Source organism: Acomys minous (assembly GCF_964271855.1).
Source record: "Acomys minous genome assembly, chromosome: 15".
Lineage (NCBI taxonomy): Eukaryota > Metazoa > Chordata > Mammalia > Rodentia > Muridae > Acomys > Acomys minous.
The window spans coordinates 70,800,662-70,819,144 of NC_140497.1; the positions used below are offsets into that span (position 1 = coordinate 70,800,662).

The following is an 18,483-nucleotide window of genomic DNA, read 5'->3' on the forward strand; positions in this document are numbered from 1 at the left end:
CCAGCTCATTGCTTTTTTTTTTTCAGTATTGTTTTGACTCACGTGAGTCCCTTGTATTCCTCTATAGGTATTTTAGAATAAGTTTGCCAATTTCTGTTAACAAGACCACTGGGATTTTGGTGGGGATTCCTTTGAATCTGTATTAACTCTTAAATTTTGAAATCCATTGACACAGGATGTCTGTTTATTTTTGATGCTTTAAATTTTCTTTCTTTTTTTTTTTTTTTTTGGTTGTTGGTGGTGGTAGTTTTTTATTTTTGGAGGCGGACTGAAGCCTTAGCTGTCCTGGACTCACTTTGTATACCAGGCTGGCCTTGAACTCACATAAATCCACCTGCCTCTGCCTCCCTGCATGCTAGGATCACAGGTGTGCACCACCCTACCCGGCAATGCTTTAAATTTTCAATTCCACATTTTGTTTTCATTAGCAAAACTTGCACCTTGTTTAAGTATATTCTTTTTGGCATCATATAAGTGAAATTGTCTTTTTAATGTCATTTTTAAGCTCTTCATTGCTAATTTGGTCCCTTCTTATCTATAGGGAATGTATCTCAGGCCCACAGTTGATTCTTGAAACTAGCAGAATAAAGCTAGATGCAGTATGTTTTTTCTATATACACTTCAAGGAAAAACATTCAGTTCATTATTAGGCAGAATGGAAGATTAACAATAACTAATAATAACAAGTGTAACAATATAATTTGGTAACAAGAAAGTTCCATCTTTTCACATGACAGAAACACTTTACAATTGAATGTCTCTTAGCAGATCTAAATTTCCAGCATCACTACCCTTGCATCTTTAGGCCACCATTAAATAATGACCATTAATAAATAATAGATACACTGTGAGGCTACAGCTAAGGTGGCTTCTGAGTGACTGACAGGCATGTAGCTTATGTGGTGTAGAAATGCCTGGACAAAGGAGTGATTCATTTTCCATTGTGGGGTAAGAAAGGAGTACGTTTCCATGCATTAAAAAACATGCAGTTTAAGGTTGGGGATTTAGCTCAGTGGTAGAGCGCTTGCTAGGCCCTGGGTTCAGTCCTCAGCTCTGGGGGGAAAAAAAAAACCATGCAGTTTAAAACAGATTAGTCACCAGGCAGTGGTGGTGCACACCTTTAATCCCAGCATTTGGGAGGATGATTGCTGTGAGTTCGAGGCCAGCCTGGTTTACAAAGTGAGTCTAGAACAGCCAAGGATACACAGAGAAACCCTGTCTCAAAAAGCTTAAAAAAAAAAAACAACTCAACTTATTAGTCATTTATTTCTGGAATTTTTCATTTAATATTTTTAGACCACTCTAACTTGCAGAAAGCAATACTCTTGTTTGTTTATGGAGTCTTTGTGTGTCTTGTTCCTGATCTCTAGAGAAGCCTTCGGTCTTTCCCTCTTAGGTGTTGTATTAAATCGTTTTTCCTTTTCTTTCTTTCTTTTTTTTTTTTTTTTTTTTGTCTTTTTGTTTGTTTGTTTTTGCTTTTGCTTTTAAGATAAGGTTTCTCTGTGTAGCCTTGGCTGTCCTAGACTCGCTTTGTAGACCAAGCTGGCCTCCAACTCACAGCAATCCTCCTGCCTCTGCCTCCCAAGTGCTGGGATTAAAGGCACACCACCCCATCCGGCCAGATAGTTTTTCCTAGTTGCCTTTTACCAGATTAAATTCTCTTCTTTTCCCAGTTTGTTACAAATAAATTAAATGTTGGATATGTCAGCTGCTTTGTCTGCATCTGTTGAAAACATAACCAAATTAATTTGGTGTATTGCATTGATTGGTTTGTGTGTCTTGAATAAATATTGCATTCTGGCATAAATCGTACCTAGTTGTCTTTTGTTTGTTTGTTTTTCGAGACAGGGTTTCTCTGTGTAGCCTTGGCTGTCCTAGACTCTCTCTGTAGACCAGGCTGGCCTCGAACTCACAGAGATCCGCCTGCCTCTGCCTCCTGAGTGCTGGGACTAAAGGCATGTGCCACCACGTCGGGCTGTACCTAGTTGTCTTTGTGATCTTTTCTATATGTTGCCAGTATTATGTTGAGGCTTTATGTCTGCATTCATAAGGAATATTATAGTATAGGTCTCTTTCTTTTCTTTTCTCAAGGAAAGGCTGGTATGGTAAATTGGGATGTTCACCTTCTATATTTGGAATAGTCTGTGAAAGATTGATATCAGTCCTTTAAATGATTGATTAACTTCAGCAATGAGGCCATTGTTCTAGTCTTTTCTGTGTGGGAGTTTGTTTTTGCTTTTATTAATGATTAAGTATCTTTGCTTGCTACATATCTACTCGGCTTTCCTGATTGTAACTTTTAATGGTTTGTATTTCTCTAGGAAATCACCTGCCTCACCTGTTAATCTAATGCATCAGCAGACATTTTCCTTTATATAAGGACAGCAAGCCCAGTGTCTCATCTCCCCTTTGTTTGGTTTCAGTCATTTCACTCTTGTGTTGGTCAACGCATAAATGTTTGTCAGTGTTTCTTCTTATTGTCATTTTAGAGGAAGAGAGGATTATTTGGGATCACAGTGTGATAAGGGATGGAACTCATCGGGGCACAGAAGGCATGGCAGCTCGAGTGTAAGGCAGTCGGTCACATTAGCCTCTTGTTGTGGGTCAGGGTGTTTTCAGGTAGCCCAGGCTGACCTCAGGTAGCCCAGGCTGACCTCAGATGCATGGTCTTCCTGCCTCAGTCTCCTTTGTACTAGGATTACAGGCATAGGTCACTATATCTGGCTTTAATGTTGATCTTTATCAAAGATTCAGCTTTGAGTTTCATTGATTTATTTTTTTTCTTTTAAGTTTTGGCTTTTGTTCCCCGCCCCCACTCTTTAGTTATTTCTTCTCTAGTTAATTTCATTCATTCTGCTTTCTGGTGGTATATATCCTATATATTTATTAATTATGTTCATATTATTTGCCTTTCTGGAATCATGAAGTTTTGATATACTAGAGACAGAAGAGTCTTCTAGGTCAGTGTCTCTGAAACCTTACTACATAAGCAGATTGCTAGGCGTTTCACTTCTGGGTGAAAGTGCACACCCTCATTCACTAGACCCACTGCATCTCAGCTCCAGCTCCTAACAGCTTTTCTGTGATCTGACGCTGATTCTCCAGAAGCACAGAGTGTGTGGCCTTTGCTGTCAGAGGAAGGGGCAGGGTTTTCTGAATGGCCGTTTCTCTCTATTCCGTGGATCTTTCCGGGCCAGTCCCTGAAGATCCTGTATCACCTTCTGTTGTTTTCACAAAATAAAAGACTCACAAAGCTAGTCCAGCTCTCTCACTGTCATCTCACCACAGGGAAATTTGAGCCCCAAAGAGGCAATGTTCCTTACATAAAGTCAGATGTTAATTTACACAAGTAAATAGTTGATGCCAAAGACTAAGAGTGGATATAAACTTTCTGAAAGAGCCAAGTTTTAGCATCGTCCCATCTGTGGATCATGCTGCTAACAAGAAAGAGGTAATAAAGATAATAGACTTAAAATGAAGTGTTTTCAAACAGTGCCTTAGCCGAGTGCACCTGAGGGAGAGTGCTGTTCAAGTGACGTCCTCCTCATTCCTGCCGCAGAAACATACACAGGCCAGGCATGGTGGCACAGCTCTTTAATCCCAGCACTTGGGAGGCAGGCAGGCAGATCTTCATGAGTTCGAGGCCAGCCTGGTCCACAAAATGAGTCCAGGCAGCCAGGCTACACAGAGAAAGCTTGTCTCAAAAAAAAAAAAAGAGAGAGAGAAAAAAAATAAAGTAAGAAATCTGGAGAGATGGCTCAGCGGTTAAGAGCACTGACTGCTCTTCCAAAGGTCATGAGTTAAATTCCCAGCAACCACATGGTGGTTCACAACCATCTATGATGCAATCTGATTCCCTCTTTTGGCCTGCCGGTGTACATGCAGACAGAGCATTGTATACAAAATAATAAATCTTTTTTTAAAAAAGAAAAAAAAGTAAGAAAAGAAACATATGTGATATCTACATAATATCACGGAGAGTATACAGGTAGGACTATAGATATCTGCTTATGTATGGGGCACAAAACTATGACTTTTTTCTTTCTTTCTTTTTTTTAGTGATGAAGATAGATACAAAGTTCTCATAAATAAGACTCTTATGCTTGTTAAATGTATTGTAAGGGGTTTTTGCACATTCAGGTATTTCTCTCATTATAAAAAGCAACTCACTTAATGCCTCACTAAATGCCTTTATGTTCTAAGGCAATTACAGCCACGGTCCAAAAGAGAGTTTCTCAGGACTTACTGATCTCAGTTCCTCCCAGTGGAGTAAGCATCCCTTTCCTTTCCATCTCTTCCTGCTAGTTTGTTTTGATGTCCTATCTGAGTTCCTAGTGTCCCTGGAAAGTCTGCACAACAAGTGCTTTGCGTCTTAAATGCTTTTGTGCTGGGCAGTGGTAGGGTGCACCTTGATGCTAAGCAAGTCCTTGAGAACTGAGCTACACCCCCAGCCTGTTTTAATTTTTAAAACCATTTGTTTTTATTTTGACACAGGGTCTTGATGATAAGTCACCCAGGATGGCCTTGAATCCACTCTGTAGCCCAGGGAGACCTTGAATTTATGACTCACCATTTTAGCCTCCTGAGAATCTTGGCTTACAGGCCTATCCTGCCAGATCACCAAGATAAAGCTCTGATCTTCCAAATAGTTAGAAAATCTTAGCCGGGCGTGGTGGTGCACGCCTTTAATCCCAGCACTCCTGGGAGCAGAGGCAAGCAGATCTCTGTGAGTTTGAGGCCAGTCTGGTCTACAAAAGCACATCCAGGACAGCCAGGACTGTTAGACAGAGAAACTCTGTCTCGAAAAACCTAAAAGAAAAAGAAAAGAAAAGAAAAGAAAAGAAAGAAAGAATGAATGAAAGAAAAAATCTTGAGTAACTATTGTTAAATATGAATTAGTTCACCTTGACAGGGAATGAGGTTTCAGTTAACATACTATAGTAATATACATTAAATATCTCTTGTATTTCCTGTAGTTATTATTCGGTGGTTATGGATAATCACTTCAAGGTTTTGCTGTATAGACATAAGTTGCTACTGTCTAAGGTTCACACCATAAATTCCTGGTCCAGTGTTTTGCCTTTCAGAGTTACTGTTTTCAGGGTTGAACTCACAAGTCTAGTCTTCTGAGAGCTTATAGACATACACCTGTCCTTAAATTGAAAGGATTAGCACAGGGTTTCTCTAGTGTAGCCCTGGCTGTTGTGGAACCAGGTCTATAGACCAAGCTGGCTTTGAACTCAGACAAATGCCGGCCTCTGCCTCCCAAATGCTGACACTAAAGGCATACACCACAATGCCTGGTTGTTGTTTTGTTTTTTTTTTTTTTCTTTCCAGACAGGGTCTTACTATGTAGTTTCAACTAGCCTAGCATTTACTATGTAGACCAGAGTGGCCTCAGACTCAGATTTATCTGCCTGTGCCTCCTAAGAAACCTCATCTTTCCTTATGGCTCAATAAAATGACCTTGCATATATGTACATTTTCATTACCCATATGTGAATTGATGAGCATGTAGACTGGTTGCATTTCCTTGGCATTGTAAACAGAGCAGCAATGACCATAGATGTGCAGGTGTCCTTGACAAGCGGATCTACAGTGAACAAAGAGAGATCTTGGCCGAGCAGTCAAGAGCACTGATTGCTCTTCCAGGGGACTCAGGTTCAATTCCCAGAAGCTACAAGGCAGCTCACAAGCATCTGTAACTCCTGTTCTAAGGGATCCTATGCCCTCTTCTGGCCTCCGTGGGCACCAGGCACACACACAGACCGTATGGTACACAGACACATATGTGCATAGAACACCCCTATACATAAAAAAGAGAGGTGTCTGAACGTAAATTTAAAACATTTTTCAGTGTGCAAGAAATAAGTAACAGCAGTAAAGGCCAATTTTGGCTTTCCCAAACAGGTTTTCTCTAAAATATTACCTAAGCCAGGTGCAGAGTTGTGTATCTGTTGTCTTGGCTGTTCAGGAAGCAGAGACGTAAGGACTGTGAATTCAAGACTAGCCTGGGGTGCATAATGAGATTCTATGTCTAAAAAAATTCATCAGGTAATTACAATGTTACCTAAGTGAGCACCACAACAAATAGGATTGTCATAGCTATGGGCTGCAAGTCTGTCAGTCTCTAAAGTTAAGTGTAGTTTTAGCAGGGCTTTGGTCTTCCAGGGCAGAGGTAAAATGTTTCATAGAGCTCTGGGCAGATTTTACTTTATTTACACAAATCTGATATGTGCTGATACCTGGGACATACAAATACACAGTGCATACACACAGCTTTCATGTCAAATCCACGTCCAAATACTTCCTTTATAGATTGTGGAACCTCGGGCCACAGCACTGCTATGTCTCTGCTGTTACCTAAACACAAGAGGAACTGGGCCCGCACCAGTTAAGAGCACTGGCTTCTCTCAGAGCACCTGCGCTCTGTTCCCAGTACACACGTGGTGACTCACAGTAACTACCATTCCAGGTTCTGACACTGTTGCAGCCTCCACTCACATGCAGGCAAAGCACACATTCACATAAACAGAAATCGATCTACAGAAGAAGGAAATGTACTTCAACAGCAGTAATGAGATAGTGAGTGCATAGATGGCGTGTTAGGACTGGAGGAGCAACACCATCTGCACCCAGCAGTTCCTTTGTGATTAGATTGAGGATGGGGAAGAACGCGGGGCTGGGATTGAATGGAGGCATTCTGTTCTTCATCGTCACTGTGCTGTGGACGAGATCCATAGCTCATCACAAGAAGAAGTTATGCCCACAGTTGGATCTATGTGCCCGCACTGGAGGCTGAGGCAAATGGTGGTTACTGGTTCTGGTGAAGCCTTGTCCCAGAGGGAGGGAGGGGAAAGCATCACACTTGTAAGACGCACACAGTTCCTGGATCTTCTGTGTTCTGTCAAATACAATATGGCCCTGGGCCCCTGTTCCCAAATAGCTTGTCTCTGGTACTGAGAGCCAGACACTGTGTGCTTACTGTTGAAAACTTGGGCGTTAATCTCTTCTACCATATTATACCAGTAGCGTGTAACACTTAACAAACTAATAGTGAATGTCTTAGTTAACATTGCTGTGGTGAAACACATTGACCAAAAGCAACTTGTGGAGGAAAAGGTTTATTTGGCTTACATATCCTGAATCAGAGTCCATTGAGAGAAGCCAAGGCAGGAACTCAAACCAGGCAGGCAGGTGCTGATGCAGAAGCCATGCAGGAATGTTTGTTACTGGCCTGCTCCTCATCGGGTGCTTGGCCTGCTTTCTATCAGTCAGCCACTAATACCCTCCTGGGTTGCCTATGGCCCAGTCTTATGGAGCAGTTTCTCAACAGAGGTTCTCTCCTCTGAGCCGGCTCCAGCTTATGTCAAATTGACATAAAAACTAGCAGGCACAGTAGCAATGGTATTAATACCAATAAAGTAAACAGTAGACCTCGAGTAGTTCGCGTAAACACTGTATCTGCCCTCCTCCTTGGTTCTCTCTTGAGCACTCCGAGCGTTATCAAACAGAGGTGCAGAGACAATAGCAGCTGAGCCGGGTGCCAGTGTAAAAAAGCACTGTGGCAGGTGCCCACAGAGGTAGGTACCAGAGGGATACTTAAGACTTAAGAGCTGATAAAATAATTAAAGTTTGCTTTTAAAAGGATTAAACAGGGAAACTAACATCTTTTTCTACAGAAAGTACATGGCCAGGAAGAATACAACCAAAAATAACGGTTTGGTGTCACTTCCTCGGTTCATGACAGGTCACCAGCAGTCTTACCCATGATCACTTTCATGCCGTCAGTGCAGACATCAGTATGGTGAAATTCTCCTGTCTTATGGTGTCCTCTCCCACTAAGGAAGTGCATTTCTTCCTCGCAGACCCTAACTATCTCATGGCTAACGAGCGTATGAACCTCATGAACATGGCAAAGCTGAGCATCAAGGGCTTGATTGAGTCAGCTCTGAACCTGGGACGGACCCTGGACTCTGACTACGCACCTCTTCAGCAGTTCTTCGTGGTGATGGAGCACTGCCTGAAACATGGCTTAAAAGGTGAGCTGTAGCACCAGTGTGCATGTGCAGCTGCTCCTTAGCAATGCCTAGCAGGAAAGAAAGCCTTTTCCATGGAAGCAAAGGATAAAATCCATGGGTGGAAAGTATTAGTGGGCTTGGCATGGTAGCTCACACCTTTAATCTCAGCACTCAGGACTCAAAGGTAGGCAGATTGCTATAAGTTCAGGACTAGCCTGCTTATAGAGCAAGCTCCATGCCAGCAAGGGCTACATAGTAAGAGACCATGTATAAAAAAGATTTAAAAAAAAAAAAAATGGTGGAACGCAACACACAGAAGTAGAATTTTAACTGACTTTAAGGATTTATACTACATAAAAGTACAATTGTCATTTCATGATAGAGTCATAAATAAGCAAATCGAGATGGCCACTCCATCCGGTTGACAGGGAAGTAGACCTGCCTAGTATGAGCTAGTTACCTGCCTGAGTCACAGGTGGTGGCAGAGCAGATGCTGTACTCAGGTTTCCTGGCTCTTCTTACCCAGCCAGCTTTCGGGTAGGCCCTGGTCTATGGCACCTTTCCTTCCTTCCTCCCTTTCAGTGCTCTGGCTTTTTTTGTTTTATTTTGGTTTTTTGCTTGTTTGTTTTGTGTTGGTTTTTTGTTTTGATTTGTTTTGTTTTGGGGGTTTTTGTTTGTTTTTGAGACAGGGTTTCTCTGTATAGCCTTGGCTGTCCTGGACTCACTCTGTAGACCATGCTGGCCTCGAACTCACAGCGATCCGCCTGCCTCTGTGTTGTTTTTTTGAGAAAGCCCTAGCTCTCCTAGACCAGGCTGACCTTCAACTCACAGAAATCCACCTGCCTCAGCCTCTGGAGTGCTGAGATTAAAGGCGTGCGCCACCATGCCTGGCCAGTATTCAATTTTTATTGGGCTCTTTTCTTCACTGATACTACATGGTTTTAAGTACTAACTCATTAAATATTATTAATAGTGCTAGATCACAAATTCTTTTTAATTTTATTTTATTTTTATGGACATGGATGTTCTGCCTGCTTGTATGCCTGTGCACCATGTTTGTGCCTGGTGCCTACGGAGGCCAGAAAAAGCCACCAGATGCCCTAGAACTGTAGTTACAGGCTGCCATATGGGTGCTGGGAATTGAACCTGAGTCTTCTAGAAGAGCAGCCAATACTTTTAGCTACTGAGCCATCCATCTCTCTAGCCCTGATCAAAATTCCTTTTTTTAAAAAAAAGGAAGAACTGAGTCTTGGAAGTACAGATTTTTTTAAATAAAAACTTTATCTATTATGAAGCCATAATTTTCACATGTGTTTATTATGTGGTATGTACATATATTATGCATATATCTGAGTACACACATGTGTGAATGTGTGTGAAGGCCAGAGATTGATATTATCTTTTTCTTTCTTGATTTTAATTATTAGCAAAAGGTCTTTGGCTAGTGTGGCTGCTAGGCAGCTTGCCCAAGGATTGCCTGTCTCCGTCCTTCTTGCACTGGGATCATGGACCAGGCACCACACCCACCCGGCTTCTTAATTTTAATGAGAGAGTCAGAGACAGAGAGCCAGAGACAGAGAGAACATTTGAATACATGTAGAAGGACAGATATACAAGCACTTTATGTCTATATAATAGGGGAATATTTATGTTGTGAAGAAAATTAAAATACTCTTTTCTTGTTGTTGCCTTAGCCAAGAAAACTTTTCTTGGACAAAATAAGTCCTTCTGGGGGCCTCTGGAGCTGGTAGAAAAGCTTGTTCCTGAAGCTGCAGAGATCACAGCGAGTGTCAAAGATCTCCCAGGACTCAAGTAAGTCTAGGCTAAGTTCTCTTTCTCCCTGTGAAGAACGGTGCTCACCATAATGTGCACATTTTGATAATGACCCAGAGTTGTAACGTTGCTACACCAAGGAACTAGCTTGTATAATTTCAAGAAGTGTGTGCTCTTGAAGGGGAATTGGAAGAGAGGTTGTCTTTGAGTTAATAAATACCAGACATCTCCTTTTGATTACAAATTCAGGTCAGAATCTACAAGCCTTAAGAAATTTGACCTAGGGAGATGTTATACCTGGCTTGATTTGGGAAAAACAACTGTATACCATAGGGTTTTAGAGTCAAGATTATGTGAGCCTCAGAAAGCTGTGGCCTGCATTTAAACTTGAAAGCAAGGAGAGACTGGCCTGGCGTGGGAAGCTGGTGTAATGCTAACTGACCGGAAGCTCGCGTTGCCTGTGTCCTTAAGAGTGTCCAGTTTCTTACGTAGTCCACACTCAACTTCCGCTTCAGCAAATACTAAACCGCTGGGACATTTCCAGGTGGTCCAGAGAAGGTTCTGGTCTTCAGACTAGAGCACATTACTTACTGATGGAAATGCAAGAGTACTTGTCCCAAATATCCAAGTCTTATTGCCCCCCAACTTGAGCAAGAATAGGTGGGGGATCTCGGGAAGGGCCTTTGTGGTCGGGCTGGGGCACCGTTGTCAGGAGCGTGAGAGGCCGCGCCTGCCCGCCCAGACGCGCCGCCTTCACCTGGGTCCTTACGCATCTGCTTTCCCTGTTCTTGTAGGACACCTGTTGGCCGAGGAAGAGCCTGGCTGCGTTTGGCGTTAATGCAGAAGAAGCTGTCTGAGTATATGAAGGCCTTGATCAACAAGAAGGAACTTCTCAGGTATGACACGGGTTGGACTTTCTTCTTGATACGGTCTGCTGACCCAATACAAAGTCCAACCATAGAAACTTGCCATCGGTGTCCGTCAGAGCACACCTCACACGCACTCCCCGTCCCCAAAGGGCTTTGATACAGTGTATGTTCTCTGTGGCTGTGGCCACGTGTGGTCCTTTGTAGCGCCATCGGGAAACAAGGGATCCCCCGCAACCTTGTACATGTACAACAGGACAAGAGGTTGGCGTTCATTTTGTATGTACCATTGGGAAAAATTCATATGGATCATGAGTTGCCAGGGCGACATAGCAAAGCATTGTCCACAAAAACAAACAGATAACATTAACAATAACAATAATTAATTAATTAACAATAACATTAAAAATAAAATACAGTCCATAGAGTGAAGACGATGTTTGCTTTTGGTTTTGGGTTTCTCAAGACAGGGTTTCTCTATGTAGCCCTGCCTGTCCTAGAACTCACACTGTAGACCAAGCTGGCCTCGAACTCAGAGACCCACCTGCCTCTACCTCCCAAATGCTGGGATTAAAGGTGTGACCATCACCACCTGGCAAAGGAGATGTTTGTAATAATAATTACTACATAAATATCTTCTATACCTGTTCAAATATATATATATACATACATACATACATACATACATACATACACACACACACACATTCTGCTGGCAAGTATAGTGGTGCAAGCCTTTAATCCCAGCACTTGGGTAGTAGAGAAAAGAGGATGTCTGTGGATTCAAGGCTAGCCTGGTCTACATATCAATCTCCAAGACTAGATAGAGAGACCTTCTCTCAAAATAAAAATAATAATAATTAACAACAATAATAATATTATTATTAATTCTACTAAAGTAAAATTCAAACAAACATGATGATAGACAAAAACTTAAGATTCCAAGAGGAAAAATTTAACTAGTAAATATAGAAAATGACATGTGACTTCACCAGCCATCATAAAAGTACGAATTAAAACAAGGTGCGAGCGTCAGCATGATGGTGCAGTGGGTAAAGTCTACAGAGTGAGTACATGAACAGCCAAGGCTATACACAGAGAAACCTTGTCCCAAGGTGCTGGGGGGGGGGGATGGAGGGGGGAGGAGGAAGAAAGAAAAGATGCATGAAAGCTTACAGCCCTGTCCCATGTGCATCATGAACACAGACCAGTCCGTGGGGTCTGTACACTCACCTTAGCCACGGTAGCTCCTAGTACCTACAGGGTTTACTCATGTGCCTGTTACCCGAAATGTCTGCTTATGAGAGTACTCTCAGAGAGGCCCGTGCTCGGCAAAGAGGTGGGAGGTTTTCTCCTTGCCTCGAGTCTCCCTGGAGTGTTGAGGTTTACTTAAAAATGCTCTGTGGGTTTCTGCTGCAGTGAGTTCTATGAAGCCAATGCCCTCATGATGGAAGAAGAAGGAGCTATTATCGCGGGTCTGCTGGTGGGGCTGAACGTCATTGATGCCAACTTCTGCATGAAAGGAGAAGACCTGGACTCGCAGGTGTGGGGAAACTCACAACTCAGGGGGTCACTCTGGGTCCTGTTAGATCACAGCAACGAAGTTAGAAGACGTTGTGAGCACCATAAACAGGATGCCTTTCATTGACATGTCACAGGATCAATATGCCCTCCCTCCCCACTCTGCACATTTCAATATTAATCAAGGAAAAGGCTTTAATAGTGTGTGACTGGCTCTGGTGAAGCACATAATGGGGGCAGCCTTGAATAGACAGTTGTTCCAGGCTTAGAGATGTGGGCGCCAGGCTTATTCAGTTTACATGTGTTCAGGACGCCTTCAGGCCCAGCCCCAGGTTACACTTGCAACAATTTAAACAGAGCTAGGAGGTTGCAAGTCTTGCCACCTGGGCAGATGGGATAACTCAGATATTGCCTGAGTTATTTAACTACAACAGTGTTGTTATATTCAACACTGGTACCCAGGTTCATCTTGTCCACCTGTCAGAATTGTGCTTTACCTGATAAGAGCGCAGGGGACTTAATGGCTGACCAGGACTTGATGGTGGTTGTGACCCTTAGAGGCATGTTCTTTGATGTGGAATGGGCCTACTGGATGCTTGTAAATCAACTGTTGTCTCCTTTTGTGGTGGAAATGGAGCCTAATTGGCGATCAATCTTGGTAGACAAACATTAGTAGAAACTTTCTCATCAACTCTAATCTTCGATTATGGTACAAAATTTTCTTTCTCTAAGTTTCTAACAAGCCTTGTTAGTACATAACTATCTTCCAGTCATGTTGGAGGCAGCACACCTTTAGATAAGTTCTACTTTCTTTAAATTAATATTTCCTAAGCAAGTTTATTAATAAATACTTCATAACATCAGTTTTACTGATTTAAGTTCCTCCTGCATCTCAGTGTGAATGTAAAAAAGTCAGATAGATTTTTGTCTTCTCCATATTCTTGCCCTGGCTGTACTTCCTTTGGTATAAGGCTGTGTATTAATAGCCAGGGTAGCACAGCTCTGAGACCCAGCTACATAGTTTCAAAGCCAGTCTTTCTTATTTTCTAGCTGAAAATATCCTGTAGTTAGTTTGTTTTGGTGCTTCCCCTCTCTTGATATGTACAGATAAAAAAGAATAGTTAATGCAGTTATTGTGAGCAATAAAGGAGTTTGAAATGCAGTCCCTTCGATCAGAGCCACACTTGGGTTAATTGCCCAATAATAAAGCTCTTTTCCCTGAGACTGTGTCTCACCCCTTATGAAGGAAATCACATGACTAGTTTGTTCCACTTTACTCAGGGAAAATAGGACAGGAAGTGTTTTTTGACTTGGATTTTTAAAAAGCAATAAGATGTGTAATAAAGTGACTGATCTGAAAAATGAAGATGTTCCTCAATTAAAGTTGAAACACACCAAATGTTAGCAGCGGCCTTTTGGGGGTGGGTTTAGCATGTGGGTGTTAAGGTGCTTTTGATTCTCTGATTCTGTGAAATAACACAAGGGAATAGGTCTTGTTTTTGAAATATAACTATAACTTTTTATTGGTTTTTTTGAGATTATAATATAATGACATCATTTCCCCTTCTCTTTCCTCCAGACCTTCTATTAACCCCCTTCTTGATCTCTTTCAAATTCATAGCCTCCTTTTTAATTGCCGTTACGTGTGTGTGTGTGTGTGTGTGTGTGTGTGTGTATGTGTGTGTACGTGTACATATATATACCCCTAAATATAACCTGCTCAGTCCGTGTAAGGTGTGTGTGTTTTCAGGGCAGACCTTTTAGTAATGGATGATCAGTTGGCGTGCTCGTCCCTGGAGAAGACTGTTTCCCCTACTCTCGGCATTCCTTGAGATACCTGTAGTTCTGTGTGTGGGATTGGGGCCTGTTGGCCTTTTCCCCTGTCCACTTTGACCTGTCTTTTGTGGTTGTCTTTTTTCAGCTCAGGTTTAGGCAATTACATAGGTAAGATTTCATGGATGTAATCTTCTGACTAAACCATTTTAAACTCTAAAACTAATAAATAGGAAACCACAAATGGGGATATGACATGCTGACAAATATGGGGGAAGGGCGAAAGGTCACATGTGATATGAAAGTGCAAAGTAAGCTACAGGAGTGAAGGGCACGAGGGAGGAGGGAAATGGACAAGGCACTGAAAAGTATGTAGTGAAAACCAATTCTTCACAAGCTCATATAAACTATGTTTAAAAATATCTTTTAAAATATCCAGCTAACTCTTAAAAAGTTATTCCTAGGAGAAAATTAAAAGTTAGTACTAAAATGCCTGAAAAGAGAAAGAAATTTAAATTATCTTCTGCTCAATATTCTGTTGACTATGATGATTTGTCTTCTTTCCCTTTCCTTTTCTTGTTATTTTCATTGCTGTTGTTGTTGATGGTACTGATGGTGCTGGTGCTGATGGTGCTAATAGTGGTACTGGTGCTGATGCTGGTGCTGATGGTGGTGCTGGTGCTGATGGTGGTGGTGCTGATGGTGGTACTGATACTGATGGTGGTGCTGGTGCTGATGGTGGTGCTGGTGTTTATGTTGGTGCTGGTAGTGCTGGTGTTGATGGTGGTGGTGGTGCTGAGCATGGAAGAGCTAGCACTAGGGGAATGCTCTGCTATTGCGCCACACCCTCAGCCCCTACAACTTACCCTGGCTCTTCTACTTCTCACTTAGCAGTGTATTCTTTGGAAAGTGTTAGATGTTCATCATAAACTCCTGGTGATGGTCATGGTTGTGTTATATTTTCAGTGCCTAGAAAGCAACATTGTTTTATGTCTTCAGGAAAGTATCAAATTTTCTATTAACTTCTAAAAATTCTCTCCATAGGTTGGAGTTATAGATTTTTCAATGTATCTCAAAGATGGAAACAGCAGTAAAGGCAGTGAAGGGTATGTATGAGGCAATTAAGTTTCTTTTTTCTCTGATGTAGCATGTTTCCTTGGGTAATTTACAACATTGCCTTAGGCAGAGGAATTTTTGATTTATATAGCTTTAATAAAGTCTTGACAAAAATACCTGATTATCAACCTGTGATTAAAAGGATTTCTAGATGATGATTTTCCGGCTAAGTATAAAGATATATAAAGTCAACCCAATTCTCCATACTGTTTTATTTTTGCTCTCCTGGTAATGTCTCATACTACAGCCCGGATTGTCCTAGGGCTCCAGATGTAGATCAGGCTGGCCTTGAACCTGAGCTTTCCCTGCTGCCTCTGCCTCTCAGCTATAGAAACAAAGGTGTGACATCACCACACCCAGCCAGTCCTCCACAGCTTGAAGTAGGTCTAATAAATATACTACTTGGCATTGCTGTGCCACACCCCCATCCTACCCTGGGAGGCTGAGCCTGGAAGATCAGAAAGTCACAAAAAGAAGCAAGCTGGGCATGATGGTGGTGCCTGCCTTCAATCCCAGCACTCAACAGGCAGAGACAGGCGGATCTCTGAGAGCTCCAGTTTAACCAGGGCTGTGTAGTAACACCTGTCTTCAAAAAACAAACTGGGGCTGGAGAGATGGCTCAGTGGATAAGAACACTGGCTGCTCTTCGAGAGGACCTGGGTTCCTTTCCCGGCCACTATCCACATGGTGGCTCACAACTGTAACTCCAGTTCCAGGAGACCTGGGGACACTGCACGCAACATACGCAACATGGTGTTTAAACTATCTTGACCCTTATGAAAGCCTTATTAATATAGGGTTTTTCCCCATTTTATTTATTTATTTATTTATTTATTTATTTTTGGTTTTGGTTTTTCAAGATAGGGTTTCTCTGTGTAGCCTTGGCTGTCCTGGAACTCACTCTGTAGACCAGGCAGGCCTTGAACTCACCTGCCTCTGCCTCCCAAGTACTGGGATTAAAGGCGTGTGCCACCACCGCCCAGCTTTTTCCCACTTTTAAGTTGTGGAATTTTTGTTGCTGATATGTCAAAGTAATGATGTATCAAGTGTGACCTCTGGTTCGTGTCTGTGCCCCTGTAACCTCATGCTTCATGAGACACTGTGATGAGAGATGCCATCTTGCTATTCCTATCACATATCTTACCTCCGTTTTTCCCTCCAGGGACGGACAGATTACTGCAATCCTAGACCAGAAGAACTACGTAGAAGAACTCAACAGACATCTGAAGTAAAGAATGAATATAATCCTTTTGTTGGAGGTTTATTGAGAAAGAAAGGAAACAGAAAACAATGAGCATTAAGGGCCTGTTCAGTCAGTGTTCCCTAACTGCACAGAAGATTCCTGTTTGCCAATTGCAGAGCTAAGTAGTGGAGGACAAGATTATCATGAAATTATAACTCTAGACGTTAAATAAGTATACCCAATTAAGAATTATAAAACATACGATGAGCACGTTTGGTATTGGCTGTGGATAAAGCCCCCGTCAGCGTTACTGACCTTTGGTAAACCATCCATTATTTTAGCCACTGCTCTTGTTCCCTTGCGTTCCTCACTTACACACTGGTTAATACATTAGCTTCCCCTCTCTTTGCTTTCACTACCACTAATTTACCAAGTACTCATAGGTATTTCAAACTCTCCAGAATTACTTTGATATTCTTGTGTTAAAATCGGCTTAATGATTTTAGAAGAATAATTAATATTAACATGGCCATTAATTATTATCTTGTTTGTAGCTTATAGAACTTTCACAAGTTCTGTTATAAAAGCCATTCTCCAACACCAACCTCTCTCTGTCTCTGTCTCTGTCTCTCTCTCTCTCTCTCTCTCTCTCTCTCTCTGTCTCTCTGTCTCTCTCTGTGTCTCTCTCTGTCTCTCTGTCTCTGTCTCTGTCTCTGTCTCTCTCTCTCTCTGTCTCTCTCTCTGTCTCTCTCTCTCTCTCTCTCTCTCTCTCCTCTCCTCCTCTCCTCTGCTCTCCTCAGGATTTTACTATATAGCTTTGGCTGGCCTGGAACTTGCTGTGTAAGGCTGGCAGCTGCCTTTGAACTCATGCCTCTGCCTCCAAATGCTGGGATTTATAGTGCGTGCCACCATTCTCAGCATAAGAGCTAATTCTCAACTGACTTATAATGTAGTTATAAGTTGCTAGGGGCGCAGAGACAGAGTCCAGTGTGCTTTGTAGGTCTTTGGTCTCATTGATAAGGTAATTTTAAAGTGGACCAGGGGCTGGAGAGATGACCCAGCAGCTGAGTTCTGATCGTCCCTCCAGAGCACCCAGGTTCAATTCCCAGCACCCAAATGAGGACTCACAACCACCTGAGTTCAAGCCGCAGAGGCTCTGATGCCTTCTTGCTTCTGCCAGCACAAGCACACATACAGTACACAGACATACATACAACAGACATACATACAACAGACATACATACAACAGACATACATACAGGGGGAAAGACAACGACTCGGAAGGGAACTGGGCACAGTGGGTTGGAATTCAAGAGGAAACACCAGGTGGGCAGGCCACAGACGGTGGCAGCTGTAAGCTGAGAAGGGGAAAGTTACATCTCCAATAGCATACAAGTGAAAAGAGACATCCCAGAGGCTGGGTTGTGCATTCTGGGGGGAAAGAGCTGAGTCCCTAGACAGTTCCTGGTCATTTTATTGAAAGGTGCAATATTGCCCTTTTTCCATTGTACCATGAGCCTGGGTGCAAAAGCAGTATTCTGCCCCATAGGCCAACCAAGGAGGAAGTGCTTGCTGCAGCTGTTTTATTTAGCCTTGTAGTGAACTAAGAGTGTCTCTGGGTAGCCTCGCCATGAGGAGGTGTCTGAGATGGAAGAGTAATAACAAGCCGCATTCATTGTCAGTTTACCTTCTTCTGCACGTAGTGTGGGGCCAGGAAGCAATGGCCACCAGCAGCTGTGACTGTCCTTTACCTTTGACTTCTAACTTGGGGCTAGTGAAAGCCACGCCCATGCCATTGGTTTCTCTTTAACCTTGCAGTCTGTTACAACTTTTAGACTTGTATCAACTGCCTGGAAGGCTGGGTTGGTTTATTTTTAATCTACTTGGGAAGCCTAGAGCTTGAATTAGGGCAGCTTGGGGATTTTCCACAAGAGTGCTTACTATTGGCCCTTCTTATATTCTATTTTTATTTATATACTTATTTTTGGTTTTCTAGCATGAGAGAGTGACTGCGGACATTTGTCTCAGAGGAAGCTGGCATAGTGACATTCATGTTTCGAATGGTACCTAGGGAAATGACAGTGACAAAGGGCTGTTTTATTTCCTTTCTTCATGCCCGGCATCCTCTCTCAGTATCAATATAAATTTGGAGTAGTCTTGGTCTCAAGCTAGCAAATTCAAGAACAGTTTAAGTCTGTCTTCTGTGGGGATCAAGGAGTAAGCGTGCCCG

General features: G+C 42.5%; 1 protein-coding gene across 12 annotated transcripts in view; it reads left to right on the forward strand.

Moving 5' to 3' along the window:
- The window catches only part of RUFY3 (RUN and FYVE domain containing 3), a 78,545-nt gene that overhangs the window by 36,167 nt on the left and 23,895 nt on the right, over positions 1-18,483 (forward strand). For all 12 annotated transcript variants that reach the window (XR_014774783.1, XM_084758177.1, XM_084758182.1 and 9 more), the window contains 6 exons: positions 7,869-8,042; positions 9,716-9,833; positions 10,589-10,690; positions 12,080-12,203; positions 14,999-15,060; positions 16,233-16,298. Coding sequence is in view for 11 of the 12 variants with exons in the window: in XM_084758177.1 (XP_084614303.1) it covers positions 7,869-8,042; positions 9,716-9,833; positions 10,589-10,690; positions 12,080-12,203; positions 14,999-15,060; positions 16,233-16,298 (646 nt within the window). In the remaining variant the exon portion in view is untranslated. The remainder of the gene's footprint in view (positions 1-7,868; positions 8,043-9,715; positions 9,834-10,588; positions 10,691-12,079; positions 12,204-14,998; positions 15,061-16,232; positions 16,299-18,483) is intronic.